This window comes from Sorex araneus, chromosome X, assembly GCF_027595985.1.
Source record: "Sorex araneus isolate mSorAra2 chromosome X, mSorAra2.pri, whole genome shotgun sequence".
NCBI lineage: Eukaryota > Metazoa > Chordata > Mammalia > Eulipotyphla > Soricidae > Sorex > Sorex araneus.
Window position 1 is genome coordinate 335,576,765 of NC_073313.1, and position 26,087 is coordinate 335,602,851.

General features: G+C 39.2%; 1 protein-coding gene across 1 annotated transcript in view; it reads left to right on the plus strand.

Moving 5' to 3' along the window:
- The window catches only part of ALMS1 (ALMS1 centrosome and basal body associated protein), a 160,388-nt gene that overhangs the window by 97,392 nt on the left and 36,909 nt on the right, over positions 1 to 26,087 (plus strand). Inside the window, exons 6-11 of the mRNA XM_055121512.1 lie at positions 5,436 to 5,677; positions 11,235 to 11,360; positions 14,535 to 14,702; positions 16,054 to 16,224; positions 19,102 to 19,272; positions 25,731 to 25,829. Of these exons, the coding sequence (XP_054977487.1) occupies positions 5,436 to 5,677; positions 11,235 to 11,360; positions 14,535 to 14,702; positions 16,054 to 16,224; positions 19,102 to 19,272; positions 25,731 to 25,829 (977 nt within the window). The remainder of the gene's footprint in view (positions 1 to 5,435; positions 5,678 to 11,234; positions 11,361 to 14,534; positions 14,703 to 16,053; positions 16,225 to 19,101; positions 19,273 to 25,730; positions 25,830 to 26,087) is intronic.

Here is a 26,087-nt window from a genome sequence, read left to right on the forward strand (position 1 = left end):
CTCCTGAATAACTGGGACTACAGGCGCCTGCCACCACACCCAGCAGATGTACCATTTCTTAAAACTTCTTTTAATGAGATGGTTTTATAGTGCTGATTGACTTATAGTGCTGTTAACGATGATTTCCCATACCCCAAATTCCAAACCACACCCATCACCAGTGTACCCACTATCATCCATACTCCTCACCAGTGTACCCACCTCACCATACTCCATCCACCTTCCTCCTTCAGCACCCCTCCCTTCCACACCTCCACCTCTCAACTCGGTTGTGTGGTTCTGTGATACTTGGAAGAGAATTGGTAAATTACAGAAAAGCAGGGAAAATCTTTCAATTTGTCTTTGATATCTAAACACTAGATTAAGCCTATGAATTGTGAATGCATAATCCTTCCATTTGGCTTTGTCTAATATCTAAAGACTAGATTAAGGTTTTGCATTGTGGATACAGCTGATCAGGAAGAACATTGTGTTGCTGTACTTTATTCATTATGTTTTAACTTTGATCACTTCGTTAAAGTGTCTACCAAGATTCTCTTCTATAGTTTTTCCTTTTCTACTAGGCTACAAATATAACTTTTCTGCTTAAATTTTAAATAGAAATTTTAATTTCCATCAGTGGATCTTGCTACCAGTAGTAGTACCATTCTACTATTTTATGGGATTTTATTATTCTTTGGGATAGTCTACAGTATTTATCATTCTCTGTCTAACTTAATTTCACTTATCGTAAAACTCTGAAGGTTCATCTGTGGTTTGCAAATGACCAGTTTTTGTTTTTGTTTTTTCCTTCTTATGGATGCGTAATAGTCCCTCACTTTGAATGTATGTGGGGTTATTTCTGGGCTCTATTCTGTTTATATTGAGTTATAGACCTGCTTTTATGCCAGTCCCATACTGTTTTGATTACTATCGTTTTATATTATAATTTAAATCAGGAACTAGCTATTTTTCCTTTATAAAACAGTTTTCTTGGGGCCAGAGAGATAGTATAACAGGTAAGCACTTACCCTCCTAGTTAAATTTATTTCTTGGTTTTTTTATGATATTATGAAAGGATTTTTTTTTCTTTCTTAGATATTTTGTTGATAAGAATTTAGAGAGAATTGAATTTTGTATGTTCTCTCATGTCCTGCAACTTTTCAGTGAAATCTTTAGGGTTTTCTACAAGATATATTATCTGCAAAAATGATTTTTACTCCTTTTCTGGTTTGTATTATGTTTATCCATTTTACCTAGGTTTTCCAGTTTTATGGTATAGTAGTTTGTAATAGTCTTGTGATCCTATATATTTTTGTCAGTGGTTATAATATCTTCTCTTTCATTTCTGATTTTGCCCCCCCTTTTTTTTTTCCTTTTTGCTTTTTGGGTCACACCCGGTGATGCACAGGGTTTCTTCTGGCTCTGCATTCAGGAATCACTCCTGGCAGTGCTCAGGGGACCATATGGGATGCTGGGAATCAAACCCTGGTCGGCCGCGTGCAAGGCAAACGCCCTACCCGCTGTGCTATTGCTCCAGCCCCTGCCCCTTTTTTTTAAAACCTTAAAACATTTGGATATGTCTAGCAAGATACTGCAGAAATTAAGAATTTGTTTTGCACATAGATCTCCTTGGTTTGATAACTGGCACAGCATATGGTCCCCCAGGCACCACCAGAAATTTCTGAGCATAGAGCCAGGAGAAAGCCCTAAGCATGGTGTGGCCCAGGCCACCACCCTAAGACCGTAAAATAAAATAAAATCTCCTACACGTGTTGGAAGACTTTTGGCTGGAGTGCATGACATAGGCCTGGCTTCAGTCCTCAGTTCTGCATGGTCTTCTAAGCACTGCCAGGAGTAACCTCCAGGTATTGAACTGGTCCCTGAGCACTGCCACATGTTGCCCAAAAACCAAAAAGTTCATAACTTAGTTTCATAGACCTTTTCGATTATTTTTCTGGCATCTTCTAATTGACATTGCTCCGCTTTTTGTTATTCCTGTCCTATTACTTTTATGTCTTTATGTTCTTTTTCTAAGTCATTAAGGTATAAGATGAGGTTATTCAAGATTTTTGGGTTTGATTTTTTTTTTAAGTTCTCAGGGTTTCTTCTTTTGTTGTTTTGTTTGTTTAATTTATTGAATTACCGTGAGAACAGTTACAAAGCTTTCAAGTTTAAGTCTTGGTCATACAATGACCAAACACCCATCCCTTCACCAGTGCACATTTTCTGTCACCGAGAACCCCAATATACCCCCATCCCTCCCCTCCCCCTGCCTGTGTGGCAGATGATTTTCACTTTACTTCTACTTTGATTTCATTCAATATTTTGACAAAAGACCCACCATTATTATTTGGAATTTTCTCCCAACAATCAGACCTGCCAAAAAGGGATCATTAGATAATTTGTTTTCTATTGCTGATTATGAAGAGCATATGAGGTCTTTCTGATGGATTTCTGATATTTTAGTAATTAAGTCTGGAGGGATTTCTGCCAAAAGCCGCTGGGTTCTGAAGGTTGGTTTGTGTGCCTCTGGGATCATGGCCGTTCAGGAGCCGGTGGAGCCGTTCGTGTGCGGCAACTTGGGGTCTCTTCGGGATGGGGAGAAGGTTCGGTTCCATCCCCCATCCCTGAGGCCCCATGTGCCTTGTCACTGCAAGCTCGTACCTGGCAGGTTTGATTTTTAATATAGACATTTCTTGCTGTAAAATTGTTCCTTTGACCTACTTTTGTTGTGTCCCGAATATTTTGATGTGTTTCCATTTTCATTTCTTTTGAGGAGTTTCTTTGTTTTCCTTAACACACTGGTTTTGTTCTTTTTTTTTTTTCTGGTTGCATTCATTTTTTTAAAAATTAATTTTATGTTTTCAAGTAGATTAGGATGTTTTAGACATTATTTCTTTGGCTTATTTGAGTGTATGATTTGCTGAGCCTCTACTATAGTTTTATATCTTCCATTAAATTTTTTAAGTTTTCAGATTTAATTTCTGCAGATCTTTTTCTCTACATCACATTCTTCCTCTCCTATGTTTCTGATGACATAAATGTTTGATTATGTCAAAGATTCTTGGAACTCTTATTATCCACCGAGTAGTTGAAATGCAGTCATTTTTATTGTCTTTCCCCATAAAAGTAGATTTTTCTTGTTCTCTTAGGTTCTATTTAAATCCTGTGGAAAATTTTGATGTCTTTATCAATCAGTTCCCTTTTGGGGTTCAATCTACTAATTCCAATCATCCTTTGGTGGGTATGGTATAGTTCATTGCCAGTTTAGTTTTTTCACCATGATTTGCAAAGTTATTGATATTTATAGTTGAGTTTTAGGTTCTAACACCAATCCCTCCACCAGTATCACCTTCCCTTTGCAAGTTCCTTCCACTCTTGCCCACAGCCTGTCATCTTGGCAGGCACCTCTTAGAGTTGGGTTGTTGTTGTTGGGAGCAGTTTGTTTAGTTTTTACAGTGCTGTCCATATTGAATTTGCTCATGGACACTGAGTGACCTGAGACTCAGGCAGAAGTCTATGTCAGACTTTAATTCTTAGAACATAGTATGCTGCTAGGTTTATACCTGCATAGCTCATGGTTAAGCTCAAGAGTTGAGGAATTGCTCTATCATTTCCTCTACAATTTATGCACAGAATTTCGGGTCTTAATTTACCACTGTTACATGAACATCTGGTGACGGCTTTGTCTGAGTGAATGCCAAGTAGCATAGTACAGAAAAGAGAAAAAAATTCATGTGTTCACATTCTTGAAATTTATTTACAAAAAACCTTTTTTCTATGAGAAAATTCCTTCTCGGAATTTTACGCTTCTCCCAGTCCCTTTTACGCAGTACCTCCTTTCATGAAATTACATATGTGCTGAATGCAATAGAAGAGACAAAAGAGGGGCTGGAGAGATAGCACAGCGGGTAGGGCGTTTGCCTTGCACGCGGCCGACCCGGGTTCAAATCCCAGCATCCCATATGGTCCCCTGAGCACGGCCAGGGGTAATTCCTGAGTGCAGAGCCAGGAGTAACCCCTGTGCATCGCCAGGTGTGACCCAAAAAGCAAAAAAAAAAAAGAAGAGACAAAAGAAAAAGGAGTTTCACATTATGTGCACTGATACTTCTCAATCTTAAATAGAGAACTTCTTCTAATGGCCTTTCTGTTTATATCTTCAATCCTACTTCTGGATTTTAGGATATATTGAATTAAGTGTGTTACAAGAAACCAGAAATTATCAACTCATCACTATTTTAGTGGTACTTTAAAGTTTTATCACTATTACTAGTTAAATTTGCCTGCTCTTTTTGTTTTCTAGTCTTCCAATAACTGTTCTGTTTAGTCTCTCTGAGTTTTAACTGCATTCAGAGAAAGAGAATGAACAGGAATTGATTTTACAATTTTTCTTCGCATAAGAGCATTGCAAGTTTCAGTTACCCTCGACCTTACTCACTGAACTGTCTCTGTGGCCCCTAACTTTTTTTTATTTCTTTTTTTAAAGTGAAGCTAGGTAGTTTTTTACATTGAAACTTAGGTGTGAGAGTAAAAGAGGGGAAATGTGTTCAAGAAAGAACATGGGCTTGAAGAGCAAATTTGATCACTAAATTTCAAATTTTTTATTTTTAATTATTATTTTCTTATACTATAACATACAGTATTTTAAAATTTGTGGTTTTTTAGAGAGCTTCTTCTTATAGGTACTGGAATCAAGTCAGTATGCTAATGGTAACCTTCATTTTAATTTCTTGTTCAGTGGATCTGCCCCTTATTTAAGAAAAACAAATTTGGGGCTGGAACAGTAGCACAGTGGGTATGGTGTTTGCCTTGCACGCAGTGGACCCGAGTTCAATCCCTGGCATCCCATATGGTTTTCCAAGCACCACCAGAAGTAATTACTGAGTGCAGAGGCATGAGTAACCCCTGAGCATCACTGGGTGTGACCCAAAAAGCAAAAAATAAAAATATTTTAAAAATTGAAATTAAAAAGAAAAAAGAAAACAAATTTTGGGCCAGAAAGATAGTACAGTGTAGCAAGGTGCTAACCTTGCACGTAGCTGACTCTTGTTCACGCATCAGCATCACATGTGATACCAGCCCCCCACAGAAGTGATCCCTGAGCACAGAACCAGGAATAAGCCCGAGCAATGCAGGGTGTGGCCCCAAAACAAATAAAAAAATGAATACATTTTATTTTAGTGTATTTTGTACTGCAACTGAAAAGTACCTTTTCCTCAACTAAATTATATAATTGCATTCCAAATTGAAATTAAAGTATTTTTTAATGAAAATAAATTGATGCATGATGGCAGAATTTGGTGAAGAATATTGACAGTAACTGAGGTTGACCTGTAATCACAAAATATTTCTTCAAAGTATGTAAAAAGTTCTTAAAGTATCTTTTGCAAATAGGTTATGATAGTTTATAAGCCACGGATATCACCTGATATGTTCTTTCTTATTTTGTGTAGGCCTCCAGAAGAGAATAAGACCCTATCACCAGCCTTCTCTGGAAAAATGTCATCTGATGCAGTCACTCAGATAACAACAGAAAGTCCAGACAAAACCTTATTTTCATCTGAGATTTTTATTACTGATAAAGATCTTACATATGCAATTCAAGATTCCCAAGCCCCTAAGAATGACAAAGGTCCTTTCAAGTTTGCATCATCATCTTCAATCCAAAAGATTTCAGTGCCTCATGCCCCAAGTGGTAAGAGAATGTGATTCTGTTTTTAAGTTACATCACCAGCTTCTGTGAGTAATCATCTGAGGAAATTTGTCATTTTTAGTTAGAACCTCTAATTTTAGGGCTGGAGAGATAGTATAGGATTAAGGTGCTGCTTCCCTCACATGTAGCCAACCCTGGTATGATTCCTGATGCCATATGGTTCCCTGAGCACCACAGGGGAGCAACCACCCAAGCCCAGAGCTGGGAGTAGCCCCCAAGCACAGCCAGGTATGGCCAAAACCACCTCCCTCTCTGCAAAAAACAAAAGAGGAGGAAGAAAAACCTAATTTTCATAATTAAAATTTTTAAGAATTTAGGATTCATGTTATTATAGCTTTTATTTACATAACTACAAAGAGAATATGATTTATTATTCTTTTCCTTCATTTCTAGTGGAATTTACAGTATTCACGGAACTCATACTGCTTGTAATGATGTTTCATGCCATGATACTTATAAGAATGCCAGTTGTTCATAAAAATGTGAAAAAATTAGGGTCAGAGAAATAGTACTACAGGTAGAGTGTTTGTCTTGCACGCAGCTGACCCGGGTTCGATTTGCGGCATCACATATAGTCCCCTGAGCATCACCAGAAGTTATTCCTGAGCATAGAGCCAGAAATTACCCCTGACCAATGGGGTAGTGACCCAAAAAACAAACCAAAAAAGAAACAATTGAGGTCAATTCTAGGTAGGTAAGTAAATTATTGACATTTGTATTGCAGTAAATGTTACTAACTATAATAACTAGATGCAAAATACATAATGCAGATAATCTTCAACCTTAGCCAGTTCTCCATGGTCATTTCCTCTATAAGAAGGGACCCATCCTTGTTTCCCTTGAGACACATGACGCTGGCGCGGGCCAGGCATAAGTAAGTGGGGCTGCACTCAGGCCATCTTGGTCATCAGCTCTGTGTGCCTGAGCTCTTGCACTTGAGGCACCTTTGTGTATTCTGTGATTTTCTCCCATGGCCAGCTTTGTCCAGGAACCTCTCACTGCAGCACAGATGGTCACAGCAGGGTTTCCCTGTCCCCAAGTCCCCAAAGGCACAAGGCTCTGGTAGGGAAGTGGCACTGTGCACATGTGCGGCTGGGCCTGCCCCCTGGATCTTCCTTCCAAGGTTCCAGTCCCGGCCTGCACCCCACAGTAGGGACCTGCACATGCTGAGCTGATTTGGTTCAAAGTCTACCAGGGACAAGTTATCTATAACTTTGCTACCGTGAATATATGGAATCTGGAGCCAGAGTGAGATGGTACAGAGGTTAAGGCACAAGTCTTGCATGCAGTCATCCCCTGTTCAATCCCCAGTACCATGTGGTAACCTGATTATTGTTGGGTGCAGCCCAGATGGCCCTGGAGCACCACTAGGGGTAGCACTTGTAGTCCCGGTGCACCTCGCTCTCAGGTGGCCTAGGTAATCCCCCACACTACAGATACATACTCAGACCTTTCCATAGAATCATCAACCCAGTTTGCCGAGAATTGTAAGGAGGGCTCCCCGGGGCCTCCTGATCACTGCTTGGGAGACCCACCACTAAAAATGTATGGAATCTGTAGTCTAGGTAGATGATTTACAAGAGTGGAATACATGTTTTTCATACAGGAGCCCTAGTGTCTAGCCCTAATGTTATATTGTCCTTTGAGCGCTCCCCGGAGTGACCCCTGAGCATTCACTGCAAATAACCCAACCACCAAAACAAAAAACAAAACACAGATAAAACATGAAGCCAATGATTAACTTGGAGTTATTATCATCATCAATTGGAAGGGAGCAAAATTGTGAAAGAGTAAAATCGAAGTTTTTATGGGATAGTTCTAGAAGTGGCCCAACTGACTACATCGTTTAGGAATAGTTTAACTATTTTCTTGGATGAATGACAAATGACTTTTGCTGAGTTAGGTGAGTGCTTATACGTTTTAGAGTATTAATATGCTAAAGTGACAGATATTTCAATAATTATACTACATAATGTTCAGAATTAGAGTAAGTTATTTTCTTTTTCTAACCAATAATAGGTGAATTGACAATTTGGTTCCCATTCTTCTCTCCAACTGAAGATGGAAACTTTTTAAAAAGTACTTAATAGTTTTTACAAACATATATTGTTTGCCTGGCTGGAGCGATAGCACAGTGAGTGGGTCGGGCGTTTGGCTTGCACGTGGCAGACCCAGGTTTGTTTGATTCCTCTGTCCCTCTCAGAGAGCCCAGCAAGCTACTGAGAGTATCTCGCCCGCACAGCAGAGCCTGGCAAGCTACCTGTGGCGTATTCGAGATGCCAAAAACAATAACAAGTCTCACGATGAAGACGTTACTGGTGCCCATTCGAGCAAATTGATGTACAATAGGACGACAGTGTACACAGTGCTATATTGTTTACCTACTTATTAAAAAAAATCATCTCCGTAGCTGTAGATGCAATATGCCTGAATGACAAATGGAGTTTGGTTAGCTCAGAATTCAAACTGCATTGATTTTAATAAATTATTTAAAGAGAGTCTCTTGCCCGCAAGCCTGGCTGTCTTCCCCGGGGCCCCTCGGAGGGGATGAGCTCCAGCTTCCCTCCCCACCCCAAGCAGAGCTCCCGGCGGCCAAAGACCACCGGAACCTTGCTACAGCCATGCTGGAGGCCCCTCTCCACACGTTCGGACAGGCCTCATGCATGAAGGTACTGGCAGAGGAACCCAGGTGTGTGTAATCCCATCAACGGTCAACATCCAGAGAGAGACTTGAAAGCAAGCCATATCTTTAACCTGCTTCTCCCTCTGGGAGAAACTGGCAATCTTCTGAGAGTTTCCTGCCCCCATGGGACAGCCTTGCAAGCTTCCCATGGTGTATTCATATGCAAAATCCAGTAACAAGCTGGATCTCATTCCCCTGACCCTGAAGAGCCCCCAGTGCAACATCCTTAGGAGGACCTGGTCAAGATAGACTTCTAATATGTCAGGGAAAGGACTAAATGAGATGTTACTGAGCCCACCTGAGAAATCCGTGATTAACGGATTTCGTGATTCGTGATCGTGATATTTATATGTAAATGATCATAAATTTTCTGTATCTATGTTGTGAAATTTAAAAATCCCTCCAAAATACAGTTTAATATCACAGATTGTCTTTGTTAATTACTCTTGCCACCATATAAGAAACAGCTTAAAAAAATCTGAGGTTTTTTTAGTTTGATTTTGTTTTTTGGGCTGTACCCAACTGTGTTCAGGGTTTACTCTGGCTCTGTGCTTAGGAATCACTCCTGACTGTGTGTGGGGCATCTGTAATGCCAGTTCTGGGACATGAATATTAAAAAAAGCTGAAAGTTGCAAGTACTATTCTCACTAATTTCTTAAATTCAGATTTAGTCCTATATCTATACATAGTTGCACCAGAGATTGGAAAATATTGTGTGCAGGTGCATGGTTTGTACCTAGCTAATAATTGAGATACTGTTGCAACTAAAAGAGATTCTTGAAGGAAAATATATCATGAAAGAAAAACAAATTCATAGCAGAGATTTCATGTTGTATAATGAGTGAGGATATTAGTACATTTTATTTTTATTGAGGTATCTTATTTGCTATTAATATTTGTCTTTTAGGCATACACTATGCACCACATTCAGCGACAAAGTGAATATTGGTGTGTTTTAGAAATTGCTAGGATTAACAACTTATACTTTATATGTGATATTAAAACTTTGACCATGATATAATTTTCACTCTGTAACCAGAGAATTTTCCTGACACAGGATAGCAGCAGGGAAGGTTGAATATGCTCTGAATAGGAAAAACTTTAAATCACAGTTATAATTGAAATTTTAAATTTAGTCTAAAATTTTAACATTAGAAGTGTAGAGTAGTTAATATGTAGTGTAGCATTGTAGCACTGTCATCCCATTGTTCATCGATTTGCTCGAGCGGGTACCAGTTAACATCTCCGTTGTGAGACCTATTTTTCCTGTTTTTGGCATATCGAATATGCCACGGGTAGCTTGCCAGCCTCTCCGAGAGGGACGAAGGAATTGAACCCAGGTCGGCCGCATGCAAGGCAATGGCCCTACCTGCTGTGCTATCGCTCCAGTCCAGGGGAAGGTGTAGGAAGTCAAAATAATTTCTGTATAATAATCTGTAGTGTAGTCAGGAAAATAAATTAGAAATAAAATGACAAAACAAAAGTAGTACTTTATTGTAAATGCAAAATAGAAAAGCTGAATTACAAGCTATATATCTTACATGTAGTTAACTATAAATATGAACATAAAAAAACAAGAGTAGCAAATACATTAAAATGTTATTAGTTGGCAAGGGTATGACTCAGGCAGCAGAACATATGCCTACCATGTATAATGTGTGAGTTCTATTCCATCACCCCCTATTATTACTGTTCTAGCCCTGATGTCCCCAAAGTACTATTGGGAGTGGCATCAAGGCTGTGTTGGCCCAAGTATTTTGCAAAGTAGCCTAGACACTCCCCACTGAGTGTAACATCTATAGACTTATAATTATAAATATTATTTTAATAGCTACCTTTTAGTTTTAGGGTTAAGATTTTATATATTAATATTGAGAATTTCTTCTTTTATAACATAAACTATATAGACTTATTTTTCTATGACTCCGAAGAATAAGTACCAGTAGTATGAGTTAACTGTGACCAGGTTTGGTTTCAATAAGAGATATGTATTGGGGGTCGAGTGATAGTACAGCCAATAAGGCATTTGCCTGGCACACAGCCGACCTGTATTTGATCCCTGCATCCCATATGGTCCCCTGAACACCACCAAGAGTAGTTCCTGAGTGCAGAGCAAGGTGTAAACCCTAAGCATCACTAGGTGTGACCCCAAAAAAGCAAAAGAAGAGATTAGTATGATAGTTGTTTGTTTGAAGTAATTTACTAAGAACTTTTCACCTCAGGGATGGGTATTCGAGCATTGTATAACTGAGATTTAAACCTGAAAACTTTGTAACTTTCCACATGGTGACTCAATAAAAAATTTTTAAAAAAATTAAAAAAAAAAAAGAACTTTTCACCTCAATAAAACTTAACCCCTGCTACCCTATTTAATCTGCATCTTGTCCTAGTATTCCTAATCTCCCTTAGCATTTTTCTAATTGTTTCTTTCATATTAAAAAATAAATTACTAGCTTAGTTAAATTAAAATACTATAGCACTGTCGTCCCATTGTTCACCGATTTGCTCAAGTGGCACCAATAAGGTCTCCATTGTGAGACTTGTTACTGTTTTTGGCATAACGAATATGCCACGGGTAGCTTGCCAGGCTCTGCTGTGTGGGCAGGATACTCTCAGTATTTTGCTGGGCTTTCCGAGAGGGACAGAGGAATCGAACCCGGTTGGCTGCGTGCAAAGCAAATGCTATATTTCCGTCTTCCAAAATGTTTATTTCTCTAGAAGGCATAGATACTTCTATGATATGTTCACTGATATATTGTAAGAATTTTAAATACTACCTAGTACATTGAAGGTATTCAGTGTTTGCTTGATAAATTAATAAGTGTTCTTTTGTTCTGATTTCTTTTATCTCTTTAGCTCAGCCTTTACTCTTGCCATATAAACCTTCTACTAGTACAGATATGTACTATGTTCAGCAAGTAAGCCAAATTCCTGGATCTCTGGCTTCCAAGTCAGATACCACCATTGAGAGTTCACACTCAGGTATTTGCAGAAATTATTTTCAAATATTTTATTTCTTGAAATGTTTGTTTATTCACTGGCTAATTCTGAAGTGACGTGGAAAGCTCAGTGCTATAATCCTGCAGAAAAATCAGTCCTTCCTTACTCCTCCCTCCCTCCCCCCTCCCTCCCCTCCCTCTTCCCCTTTGCTTTTTCCTTTCCTTTCTCCTCTTCCCCCTTTCCCCTATTTCTCTCCCCTTCCTCTCAGATCCCTTTCCAGCCTTTCCCTTCCCTTCCTTTCTCCTCTTCCCCTCTCCCCTCCCTTTCTATCTTCCTCTTCTCCCTCTCCTTCACTTCCCTTCTCTCTCATCCCTCCTCTCCCTCCCAGTCCCCCTCCTCCACTCTCCCTGTCCACTTCCTATCTTTTCTCCCACTTCTTTCTCCTTCCATTTCTTCTCTTCACTCCCCTTCCCTCCCATCCTCTTTCCCCTTCCCTTTTTCCATCCCCTTCCATTCGTTCCTTCTCTTTTCTCCCCCACTTTTCTCTCTGTTTCTCTACCCATTCATTCTCTTCCTTTTTTCACAAGGGATCAAACCCAGATGTCATGCTTGCAAAGTCCGTGCTTGACCATTGAACCGCAGCCATGGTATTATCCTTTAGTAAAATATGGAACTTTTTATTTCTCATCTCTGAAATAAATACCCAAGTTATTTGGTCGGATACATTGTATATACTTAAGTATTTAATAAATGATGAAGAAATTTGTGTAATTATTACTTGTTTGGTGTAGTCACTCCATCTACAAGTTCCAGTTTTCTTTGTTCACTATTCCTTTTGATGTTGTACTGAATTTTTCCCCCTCATATGGAATTCAAATAAATGCAAGTATTTTTTAAATAGGTAACAAGTTACTAAGATACTTAATTGTTTAGCTAACAACCATTAAAAACATTACCTTTTTTTTAGTTTTTGAAGGAAAGTATTTTATTTGTTCATAAATGGACACAGTTATTTGCCAGTAAGAATTATGCAGCTTTTGTGCACAATAAACGTCTCAAACATTGAGATGAAATTGGACACAATTATCCTCATTTCTGTTTTTACTATTGAAACTGTCAAAAATTCAGATCTACTGAGACAAACAACATAGAAAAGAATGTATTGCAGTATCCGGTGTTGAAACTTTAAACTGCTTAGGAACATATTTAGTGAATACAAGATATCAAATACCTCTGTTTTCCTAGAATTCTTTTAATATTTTATGGGGGGAATTCAATAAATATTTCTTGGGGATATTTTAATATAAGAAAACTGAATTCATGTTTTGTTGGATTTTGATTGGTAAGATGACATTTTTTAGTGGTCAGCAAGACATGATATGGTCTTATTTATATAGAGATTATTTTCTATGATTTAGTATGCATGTTATGTGTGTATAGACCCTGCACAGAAACAGAAAGGAGTTGTCCCTTATCTTGGGCAAATTGTTGTTAATTTCAAAGGACAGAACAAGTTTTTTTTTTTTTTTGCTTTTTGGGTCACACCTGGCTATGCATAGGGGTTACTCTTAGCTCTGCACTCAGGAATCACCCCTGGCAGTGCTCAGAGCACCATATGGAATGCTGGGAATCAAACCCCGGTCTGCCACGTGCAAGGCAAACGCCTTACCCGCTGTGCTATTGCTCCAACCCCAAGAGAACAAGTTTTCTAATGGTGACATAACTTCAAGTCCCAATATACAACTTTCCCACTGAAAACAGAAATACAAAAAATACTCATAATACCAAATTTTTATGCCAGTATCCAGATGATTAAGAATCAGTACTCATTCATTAACTAAAGATTAGAAAAACAAATATAGAAGCTTACATGGTTGTAAAGCAAACAATTCTTAAAAGTTCTTAAAAACGTAATTCTTAAAAAAGGGCCCAGAGACCTCTTGTATCTGTATTGCAAACCATGATGCCCAAAAGTAGAGAGAGAATAAAAAGGAAGGTGCCTGCCACAGAGGCAGTGGGTGGGATGGGGTGGGGATGGCGAGAGGGATACTAGGGACATTGGTGGTGAAAAATGTGCACTGGTGGAGGGATGGTTGTTCAATCGTTGAATGAATGAGACTCAATCATGAAAGCTTTGTAACTGTATCTTACAATGATTCAGTTAAAGAAAAGGGGGGGAACAGAGAGATGGTTCAAAGGTGGCTCAGAGCACATACTTTGTATGCAGAAACTCTGTTTGATCCCTGGCACCAAACAAACAAAAATAGAACAAGTGCCTCCAACACTTAAGCAGAGCTGTACAAACTGACTGCCACTGAATTTTCAGGCCTGCAAAGCTGGACTAAGTTTCACTGGGAGTGAACCCCAGGCTCCCTGAGCACTCTTGGAAACACCCCTTACCAAAATAAATAAAAATAACACAAAGCAAAATAAATAAAAATAACACAAAGAAAAATGGTTTTGATAAGGCATTTGCTTTCTAGGAAAACCACATCCAAGGTAAGGAAGGACCTTTTAAATAATAAAACCAAATTATATACTTTGTGATCCTACTATAGGATCACATTTAGTAGGATATATAAATAGGTTTGATTGATTTTTTTTTTCTTGGGTAACACCTGGAGATGCACAGGGGTTACTCCTGGCTCATGCACTCCTGGTGGTGCTCAGGGACCATATGGGGTGCTGGGAATCGAACCCGGGTTGGCCGCGTGCAAGGCAAATGCCCTACCCACTGTGCTATCACTCAGCCCTTGGTTTTGTTTTTTTTAATGCTTTCCTGAATTTTCCACAATAACTTGCTTAATTTTTTAAATTTTTATTTATTTATTTAAAAGAGAGATTCTCTTGACTCTCAGAGATTCTCTTGCCCACACGCCTGGCTGTTTTCCCTCGGGGCCTCTCAGAGGGGATGGGCTCCAGCTTCCCTCCTCGCCCTGAGCACAGCTCCCGGGGGCGAAGATCACCGGAACCTAACCACAGCCATGCCCGAGGCTATTCACACATTTGGACACGCCTCATGCACAGTGACTCCCACAAGCAAAACATGTTCTCCTACCCATTGAACTATCTCTGACACCTTAAGAGCTCTTATGTGGAAGTGGTTGAACCTACTGTGTGTATACTGTAGATTGAACCTGTTAGGTTTTTCTGTTTCTTTAACAGAAAATTTTAATTAATCTGCATTAATCATAATGCTTTCTCATTTTTCCATAGGATCTAATGATGCCATTGCTCCAGATTTCCCAGCTCAAGCATTAGGCACAAGGGATGATGAGACAATCCCTGTTAACATTAAACATTCAGAGGGGATCTATAGTAAGAGGGCAGTGACTAAGGCAAAGTGGCCAGTGGAGGAAAAACCCTTTCCAAAAGATAATGCAGGTAATAATGTTGTGTTTTGTATCTTTTGTGACCTCACCACTTTTCATCTTAAATGAAAATATTGCTCATCTTTTTTCCCCTTTGTTATTTAAACTTGCAACTAGTTCCTCCAACTTTTTTGATAGCACTGTAGCACTGTCTTCCCATTGTTCATAGATGTGCTCGAGGGGGCACCAGTAATGACTCCATTGTGAGAATTGTTGTTACTGTTTTTGGCATATTGAATACGCCACGGGTAGCTTGCCAGGCTCTGCCCTGCGGGTGGGATACGCTTGGTAGTTTGCCATGCTCTCCAAGAGGGACAGAGGAATCACACCCGGGTTGGCCGCGTGCAAGGCAGATGCCCTACCCGCTGTGCTATTGCTCCATGCAAAAAAGTGAAATATAAAATTTTAAAATGAATAACAGATTTTTTTTAATTAAAAGCTTTCTTTTACTATGGGGAACAAAAGTGTGGGTATTGTGGCTTCAGCAGGGCAGGAACTCAGCCTAATCACCCTTTTGAGGCCCCTCCACCCACCGACACCTATAGATTTCAGGCCAAAAATCAATGTACCCATACGTTTCAGCAGCCTTGAAGCTGGGCCCTTGTTTATCCGGTGGGCGTTTGTGGGATGTGGCAAACCTAGCACAGCTCAGGCTTACTCCTGACTTGCTCCTGCCTCTGCTCAGGGATCACTCCCAGTGGGGCTCAGGGCGTCATATGGGATGCGAAGGGTCAAACCCAGGTCAGCCATGTGCAAGACAAGTATCCAACCTACCTACTGTACTTTCACTCTGACCACGAAAAAATTTTTTCTTAAAGAAAACAAGGTCTAGGAATTTAGTATCAGTACAAGAAGAAGAGGAAAAAATGTTCCAATAGGACAGTGGTATGAAAAATACAGGTTCAAATTGAGGAGTACAAGGAAAAAGTCAAGTGAATAGAATGCCATATGTGGTTCTATTTAGAAAAGATTTCCAGTGGTATCTTTATCATTGAAATTGGTACTAGTATATAAAAACAGCATATGTAGAGACAAGCCCATTATTATTACTCTTTGAAAAAAGATATACATATTTTCATTTGTTTTAGGACCACACCTGGTGTAGTGCTTAACAGCTGCTCCTAGCTCAGTGCTCAGGAGTCATACAGCAGTCTGGGCGCCATTGGTGCCAGGGATCAGACCCACGTCTGCCACATGCAGAGCATGTTCTCCTGTCCTTTGAAGTATCTCTGTGGCCCCATAAGTGCCCTTCTGTACAAGTGGTTGAGCCGACTATGTATAGTATAGGTGAACCTACTAGGTTTTTGTCTTTCTTGAACTTCAAATGTGTATTTGTATTGATTTACTCCTTTCTCCTTTTTCAGTAGGATCTAATGATGCCATTGCTCCAGATTTCCCAGCTCAAGCACTAGGCACAAGGGATGATGAGGCAGTCCCTGTCAACAGTAAACATTCAGAGGGGATCTACAGTAAGAGGTCAGTGAGTAAGGCAAACTGGCCAGTGGAGGAAAGACCCTATCCAAAAGATAATGCAGGTAACAATGTTGTTTTTTATGTATTTTGTGATATCTCCCCTTTTATTAAATGAAAATATTACTTTGTCTATTTTTTTTCCCTTATTATGCAAACTTGCAACTAGTTACTCCAACTATTTATTTTGATACATACACTGTAGCACTAGCGCTGTAGTCCTGTTATACATCGATTTGCTTGAGTGGGCTCCGGTAATGTCTCCATTGTGAGACTTGTTGTTACTGTTTTTGGCATATCAAATACGTCACAGGTAGCTTGCCAGGCTCTGCCATGTGGGGGGGATACTCTAGGTAGCTTGCTGGGCTCTCTGAGAGGGATGGAAGAATTGAACCCAGGTTGGCCCCATGCAAGGAAAACGCCCTACCCACTATCGCTCCAGTCCAACACAGTAAAATACTTACAAACTTAGTATATGATTAATAGATTTTTGAAAATCAAAAGCTTTAGTTTACTGTGGGGAACAAAATATTTTGCAAGTTTTAAAAGAAAATGATATTCAACCAGATATGTGTTACAAACCAAAATCCCTAGAAAATTCTGATTAAGTTCCCTTAGGAGTTTATGTCAGATATTGCAGATTAATATATCAAATTATGCAGGAAAGTGCATGGAAATATGGTGTTTAAAATTTTTTTTTGCCACACTTAGAAATAGGATTTGAGACATACCTTGAAAAATTAGATTATCCAGCTTAATCAATGACTGAATAAATAGCAGTACTCCTACAAAAAATTTTTTAAAAAAAACACCAGATTATCTGGGGCTAAAATCATAATACAGTAGATAAGGTGCTTGCCGTACCTACGACCAAGGCAGGTTCAATCCCACTTGGTCCCAGTCAGACAGGAATGATCCCTCTCAGCACAGATCCCCGAAAACCAATGGATGTGGCTCAAAAACATTAAAATGAAAAAAATAAAGAAAATTTAAGAGTGTTCTAAAGAACTGATTTGAAAAAGGAGGTGGTCCATTAAGATAGTAAAATAGAAAAGAAGGAATCAAAAGATTTCTTTAGAAATAATCCCAGAACTGAAATATAGGTGTTTTGCCATAGTAATAGAAATGATCACACAGTCCATAAAACTTGGCACTGAGTTTCAAAACACTAGGGAGAGATTTGAAACACATACAGGTCCTAGTCTTACTAAATAAATGGTAACTAGATTAGCATCAAGAGTTTTGGAAGCAATATGTAGAGGTTTAAATTAATGTGAAATTAAAGGTATAAACTTTGAAAATTGGAGGGGAAATTATTTCACTACCATGGAGTAGATGTAATTTTTTTTTTTTAGATTTTATTTTGACTCCATGGTTTTACAGAGTTGTTCATAATACAGTTTTGGGCATTCCTTGTTAACCACCAGAGTGGCATTGTTCTCTATTTTCCACCCAACCCCCAAGCCTCCCACTGAGCAGGTACAAAATAACTTATTTTATATTGCTTCTTATGACAGAGTGACGAATAAAATTTTCATAATATACTTCAGTAAAACAAGATTTGTGAAAATTGCTCTGTCATACAGTGGGCTATTCATTGTCTGAGTGTTTACTGAGTTGTTTTTTGTTAGTTGGGCCTTCCATATTATGTTTTGTTTATTGAGCATAGTTGGCTTCTATGCTACTATCCCATCTAATTTGCTGTGCTCCTACTGGGCTGTGAGTATTGTGGAATTTGGAGGTGTTCGGTGGCAGTGTATACAGCGGTGCTTCTGTAGCTCCAGGATTTGTTGAGCTGGATCGTACATTGAATCTCAGTGTGGGATGTGGGTCTGGTTTCTGGGGCTTCCTGCAGTACTAAATTGGGGGTAGGAGGAGGCGAGGAGAGAATGTCTGCCCCTCTCCTCCAGAAGATCCCAGGGTTTTCAGCCCGAAAGCCAGTGTACCTTATAGTCAGCTTTATATCTTTACAGAGATCTGTTGTGAAGCAGTTAAGCTGGGCCTTTTGCATGAGGATTGTGAGTGTGGGTACCAGTGCTTTAGCATGGCAGGAACTCAGCCTGCTCCCTTTCGATCTAGGGATCTGCTGATCCCTAGAGTTTTCAGCTCAAATATCACTATACCCATGAGTTTTGGCAGCCGTGAAGCTGGGTCATTGTTTTTTTATGGTGGGTACTTGTGGGTATGGCTGCTGGGGACTAGATGTAAATTTTTTTTGCATGTTTTGGGCCAAACCTAGCAAAGCTCAGGCTTACTCCTGACTTACTCCTGGCTCTTTGCTCAGGGATCTCTCTGGTGGGGGTCAGGGGACCAAATGGGATCCCAGGTATTGACCCAGGTCAGTCAAGTGCAAGGCATGTATTCTAGCTGTGTACTATCACTCTGATCGTGAATTTTTTTTTTTTATGAAAACAAAGTCTAGGGATTGAGGACCAGACTGGAGGAAAAGGAAATAATGTCCCACTATGACACTTATGAAAGATACAGAAATTCAAATTGAGGAGTACAAGGAAAATGAAATTAATAGAATGCCATGTGTGGTTATATTTAGAAATTATTTTCAGTGGAAATTATTGAAATTGGTACTAGTATATAGAAACAGCAATGTAAAGATTAGGGCAGTGTTACTCTCTGAAAAAAGATAAACATATTTTTGTTAGTTTTAGAACCACACCTGGTGTAGTGCTTAACAGCTGCTCCTAGCCCAGTGCTCAGGAGTCATACAGCAGTCTGGGCGCCATTGGTGCCAGGGATCAAACCCACGTCTGCCACATGCAGAGCATGTTCTCCTGTCCTTTGAAGTATCTCTGTGGCCCCATAAGTGCCCTTCTGTACATGTGGTTGAGCCGACTATGTATAGTATAGGTGAACCTACTAGGTTTTTGTCTTTCTTGAACTTCAAATGTGTATTTGTATTGATTTACACCTTTCTCCTTTTTCAGTAGGATCTAATGATGCCATTGCTCCAGATTTCCCAGCTCAAGCACTAGGCACAAGGGATGATGAGGCAGTCCCTGTCAACAGTAAACATTCAGAGGGGATCTACAGTAAGAGGTCAGTGAGTAAGGCAAACTGGCCAGTGGAGGAAAGACCCTATCCAAAAGATAATGCAGGTAACAATGTTGTTTTTGTATTTTTTGTGACCTCCCCCTCTCTTTATCTTAAATGAAAGTATTACTCAATTTTCCCTTTTTATTTCCCTTATTATGCAAACTTGTAACTAGTTCTTCTATTTATTTTGATACATATAACATATTGGACTGGAGTGATAACACAGTGGGTAGGGAGTGTTCAATATGCCAAAAACAGTAACAATAAGTCTCAATAGAGACGTTACTGGTGCCCGCTCCAGCAAATTGATGAACAACAGGACAACAGTGCTACATATAACAAAGTAAAATACTTATAAAATTTTTTAATGATAATAGATTTTTGAAAATTAAGTTTATTTTACTGTGGGGAACAAAATATTTTGCAACCAAATATGCTTTAAAAACTAAAATTCCTAGAAAATTCTGAGTAACTTGCCTTAGGAATTTATGTCAGATATTAAAAATTATTATTCACACTTTACAGGAAAGTAAATGGCTACATGTGTTAAAAAATTTTTTTTGCCAACATTTAGAAATAACTTGAAAAATCAGATTACCTCGGATAAAGTGATAATACAGTGGATAAGGTGCTCGTCGTGCATATGACCAATCTGGGCTCAATCCCTGGCATCCCATTTGACTCTTAGCCTGCCAGGAGTGACCCCTCTAAGTACAGAGCCCTGAGAACTCATGGATGTGGCTCAAAAGCAAACAAAAACATAAAAGTGAAAAATATATATATATATGCATATATATATGAGTTGTCCAAAAGTTTTATCCTTAAAAAACATGTCTACACGGTTTTTTTAAATTTTTTTTTTTTTTTTGCTAACATTAATAAGATTTGAGACTTTCTTGAAAAATCAGATTATTTGGGGCTGGGGTGATAATGCAGCAGGTAAGATGCTTGCCAATTAATAATTTTTGAAAATCGCTGTATCATATAATGGAATTACTAAATTCATTGTCTTACTATTAACTGAGCTGTTTTTTCCAGTTGTGCCTTCTGTATTATTTTTTTGTGTGTGTTTTGAGCACAGTTGTCTTATGCTGCTTTCCCACTAATTTGCTGTGCTCCTACTGGGCTGTCAGTAGTGTGGAATTTGGAGGTGTTCCGTGGCAGTGTATGCAGCTGTGCTTCTGGAGCTCCTGGATTTGTAGAGCTGGATCTTATATTGTGTCTTATTGTGGGATTTGGGTGTGACTGCTGGGGCTTCCTGCAGTTCCCTGTTGGGGGGGGAGACAAATAGAGAATGTCTGCCCCCACTCGCAAGAATACCCAGGTTTTCAGCTGGAAAGCCAGGGTACCTGATAGTCAGCTTTGTGTCTTCGCAGAGATTAGTTTTGAAGCAGTGAAGCTGGGCCTTTGGCATGATGGCAGCTGTGGGTTGTGTGGGTGCCGGGGCTTCAACTGGGCAGGAACTCAGCCTGCTCCCCTTTCAAGGACCCCACCCCCGACGACCTCTAGAGTTTTCAGCTCAGAGACCAATATACCCATGAGTTTCAGCAGCCGTGAAGCTGTACCATTGTTTATATGGTGGGCACTTAATGGGATATGGGTGTGGCTGCTGGGGACTAGATGTTAATTTTTTTTACATGTTTTTGGGACACACCTAGCAGAGCTCAGCTTACTCCTGACTTACTCCTAGCTCTGTGCTCAGGGATCACTCCTGGTGGGGCTCAGGGGACCAAATGGCACACCAGGGATCGAGACCAGGTCAGCCATATGCAAGGCAAGTATCCTACCTGCTGTACTATCACTCTGACCAAAAAAAAAAAAGTTTTGCTTTTTTTTTTTGCTTTTTGGGTCACACCTGGCGATGCACAGGGGTTACTCCTGGCTCTACACTCAGGAATTACTCCTGGCGGTGCTCAGGGGACGATATGGGATGTTGGGATTCGAACCTGGGTCGGCTGCGTGCAAGGCAAACGCCCTATCGGCTGTGCTATCCCTCCAGCCCCCAAGTTTTGCTTTTTTAAAGAAAACAAGATCTAGGAATTGAGGACCAGTAGAGGAAGAAGAGGAAAAAACTCCCAGTGGGACAATGGTATGAAAGATACAGAAATTCAAATTGAGGAGTGCAAGGAAAATGTCAGATTAATAGAAGGCATGCAAGATTGTATTTAAAAGAAATTTTCAATCGTATTTTTTTTTTCGCTTTTGCTTTTTGGGTCACACCCGGCGATGCACAGGGGTTACTCCTGGCTCTGCACTCAGGAATTACTCCTGGCGGTGCTCAGGGGACCAATGGGATGCTGGGAATCGAACTGGGTAGGCTGCGTGCAAGGCAAACTATGCCATTGCTCCAGCCCCTTCAACCATATCTTTATCATTGAAATTGGTAGTGGCATATAGAAACAGCAGATGTAAATATCAGGCCATTATTACTCCTTAAAAGATATACATAGTTTTGTTAGTTTTAGGACCATGCCTTTTGTAGTGCTAAGCCTCTCCTGGCTCAGTACTCAGAAGTAATACAGCAGTCTGGGAACCATTGGTGCCAGGGAGCAAACCCGGACTCCTGCATGCAAAGCTTGTGTTCCAGTCCATTGAGCTATCTGTCCAGTTTGGAAAAAAGGAAGAGAAGAATATGTGTTCAAGACAGAACACAGACTTCTCTGGAGTGGAAAAAGCCTAGTTTGTGCTTTCTTAATCCTGAAGAGTCATTCTCAGTTTTTGTTGTTGTTGTTGTTGTTGTTTTCCTTTTTGGGTCACACCCATCGATGCACAGGGGTCACTCCTGGCTTTGCACTCAGGAATTATACCTGGTGTTGCTCAGGGGACCATATGGGATGCTGGCAATCGAACTGGGTTGGCTGCATGCAAGACAAACGCCCTACCTGATGTGTTATCGCTCCAACCCATCATTCTCAGTTTTGACAGAAAGGGAAATGCAAAATTGCTCAAAGCTTTAATTAGTTGATTACATTCTAAATGGGCTGAAGCAATAGCATAGCAGGTCTGGGTTTGATTCCTCCGTTCCTCTCAGAGAGCCCAGCAAGCTACCTACCGAGAGTATCCCGCCTGCACAGCAGAGCCTGGCAGGCTACCCGTGGCATATTCGATATGCCCCAAACAGTAACAAGTCTCACAATGGAGACGTTACTGGTGTCCACTCGAGCAAATCGATGAACAGAAGGATGACAGTGCTGCAGTGCTACATTCGAAATAAGAAAAAAGCAAGCCATAGAATGGGAGTATACATTTTTCTTACAAAGACTTCTGAAGTATGAAAGAATACTTACAAATCATATGGGAAGTAAATCAGCTAATTTATAAGAAATGAAGTTATGCAACTTGAATAGTACTTTATAAAGAGAATAGTAACCAAGAAAGTCAATAAAATACTCAAATTAACAGGAAATCATGAATTCAAACAGCAATAATAAATGTCTATCGACTGGACTGTTAGAAGTGAAAGAGACTTGATAAGAATGAGAACAAGTGAACTTTTTTGAGTATAAATGTTAGTGAATTTGCAAGCAGCTATTAATGAAAATCATGACATATATATCCAATAAAAAGAGATGTACATGAGCACTTGGAAACACATGTGCAAATATTGTACACTGCAGTATTAAAATAGCTCCAAACTGGAAACTACTCTCATGCCCATTAGTTTTCCAGTAGAATAGATAAATTATGGCATATTAATATTGATAAATAGTAGGCAGCAAATGAAAGTGAAGGACAAGTATATATCACAGCATTTACAAATGTAATGTGAGAAGAATTCTATAATTCTTCCATTTATTTTAATTTTATTTTTTGCCTTGGGTGCTCAGAGGACTGCTCCTGACCCTGTGCTCAGGAGTGTGACATTGTTCAGTACACTATCTGTGGCACCAGCACTCCCAACTGAAGTCAGTGGGATGCCAGCTGGCACCTTAATCCCTGTACTATCTTTCCGACCTCTACTTGCTCCATTTATGTAAATTTTTTGTGTGCCATGTATGTGAAAACTTAATTTTTGACAAGGACAACCTGACAGTCCTTGGAGATGTGACATTATTAAAGTCGAAATACTTTTGTGCATCAAAGCATCATAAACAATGGAAAGATAAGACAGAGACAAGACATCCTGTAAAGAAAATTTATAGTAATGTTTATTATGATCATTTTTTTTTTTTTTTTTTTTTTTTTTGCTTTTTGGGTCACACCTGGCGATGCACAGGGGTTACTCCTGGCTCTGCACTCAGGAATTACCCCTGGCTGTGCTCAGGGGACCATATGGGATGCTGGGATTTGAACCCGGGTCGGCCGCGTGCAAGGCAAACGCCCTACCCGCTGTGCTATCTCTCCAGCCCCTATTATGATCATTTTTGACATTAAAATATTGGAGGCAGCCTAAACCTCATCAGTTGAATTAATGTGTTAATAAATTAGAATACTGTATAACATTGAGATTTAATTATTGTCTTTCTTGTTTCTTTGTTGGAAAATAAGTCTACTCATTGCAAGAAATGTATAACCATAATTGTTGGTTGATTTAGTACTTGTGTAAGTGATTTTTAATGTATTTACTGACGTTATTTTAGACTTTCTCTTAAGAACTGATTTATAAGATTAGTAAGAGTTATATCTTTAGCAAGTTAATACCCTTTTTCCCAAGTAGGAGAAAGAAAATATTAAATAAATTTGTAAGGATGTAACTTAGTTGATTTATACACATGTATTCATTATATGCAGGAGTACTATACATAAAATACAGATGATATGAAAACATTTTTAAGTTTATATGAAGTATCAGCATTGGTTCGATAAGTAAGCAAAACATTGAATAGACTTCGGAACTTGAATGCTCTTTTTTTTTTTTTTTTTTTTTAATTTTTTATTGAGTCACCATGTGGAAAGTTACAAAGTTTTCAGGTTTAAATCTCAGTTATACAATGCTCGAATACCCATCCCTTCACCAGTGCTCATATTCCACCACCAAGAATCCCAGTATAGCTCCACCCCGCCCCCCCACACCCCTAACCCCCCGCACACCCCTAGCTCCCCCACCCTTAGCCGCCCCCCCCCCGCCTGTGTAACTGATAAATTTCACTTTACTTTCACTTTGATTGCATACAATATTTCAACAAAACTCACTATTATTGTTTGGAGAGTCTCTCCCCTAAAGTCAGACCTGCTGAAAAGGAAGCATTAGATAATTTGTTTTCCATTGCTGAGGATGAAGAGGTATGAGGTCGAGTGACCACACTTAGCGGCCTCTCAGTTTTGGGTTTCTGTAATTTAGTATTTTAGTAACTAAGTCCAGAGAGATATCTGCCAGAAGTTGCATCGTTGCCAACTTGTACTTCTCAGTTACATTATATTCCACATATGAGTGCAGTCTTTCTATGTCTGTCTCTTTCTTTCTGACTCATTTCACTCAACATGATACTTTCCATGTTGATCCATTTATATCGGAACTTGAATGCTCTTAATTTTACTTTTATTTTTGAAAAAGTTGCCTACTTGATGCAAATCAAAACAACAATGATGTTTTCACAGTAGGTCTGAATCTAGTGGGGTACTCCTAACAACAATAGTGAGGTTTGTGTTGAAATATTGAATGTAACCAAAGTAAACAGAATGTAAAATGAAACTTATCAGTTACAAGGTAGGGGGTGGGGGGGCAGGATGGGAGGTGTACTGTGTGGGTTTTTTTTTTTTTTTTTTTTTTTTGGTGGTGGTATATGAGCACTGGTGAAGGGATGGTTGTTTCAGCATTGTATAACTGAGACCTAAGCCCGAAAGCATTGTAATCTTCCACACGGTGATTTAATAAAATAAAATAAAATTTTAAAAAAAAAAAAAAACAACAACAATGAGATACCATCTCACACCACAGAGACTGGCACACATTCAAAAGGACAAAAGCAACCAGTGCTGTTGATGTGGGGGAAAAGGGACGCTCTTTTACTATTGGTGGGAATGCTGACTGGTCCAGCCTATCTGAAAAGTAATATGGATAGTCCTTCAAAAACTAGAGATTGAGCTTCCATATGACCCCATAATACCACTTCTGGGAACATATCCCAGGGTGCAAAAAAGCACAGTAGAAATGACATCTGGGGATATTGGTGGTGGTGAATGCGCACTGTGGAGGGATGGGTGTTTGATCATTGTGTGATTGTAACTCAAACATGAAAGTTTGTAACTATATCTCATGGTGATTCAGTAAAATAAAAGAAAAGAAAAAAGAAAAGGTTACCTACCTGAACAAAACTTTTTTTTCTCCATTTTTACGTTAAACCATTTTTTTTAAAAAAGTAGATTTTAAAGTGGTATTTATTCCATTGTTGTGCTAAGAAAATATGAAGTGTTCCAAGTCATACTATAAATCATAACTAGCACGGCTTTTACCTGCTGAAGAGATGCTTTTTCCCTGATTTATAGAAATACGGGGTTTGTTTGGCAGGGATTCAAGTAGGCTTATCTTTTGTATTTAGTTTCCTTTCCTCTTTGAGATTAAAGTATGTCATTATTACAGATGTTGAAAAAGATGGAAGCCAGAAAGAGGAAATTGAAAGAGTAATCACTAAGACGGCACAACCTGAAGAAGTAGTATCCTTGCAGAAACAAACTGAAGGTAACTAATGAGGTTATATTCCTGCTATTTTCTTTTGACCAAAAATGAATATAAACAGAAAGGTGAAAAAATAAAAATAAGTCTCTGTTTAGCTCTCTTCTGTCTTGCTCATGTTTTAGGGAGATATATTGGCAGATGAAAGAACTTTTAAAGCTCTGGAATATTTCTAGGGGAATTTATTAATATGGTACACAAATTAATCTCATTGCTAGGAATTCACATTATGGGTTTTTTAAAAGTCTACTGGTGAAGTATCTC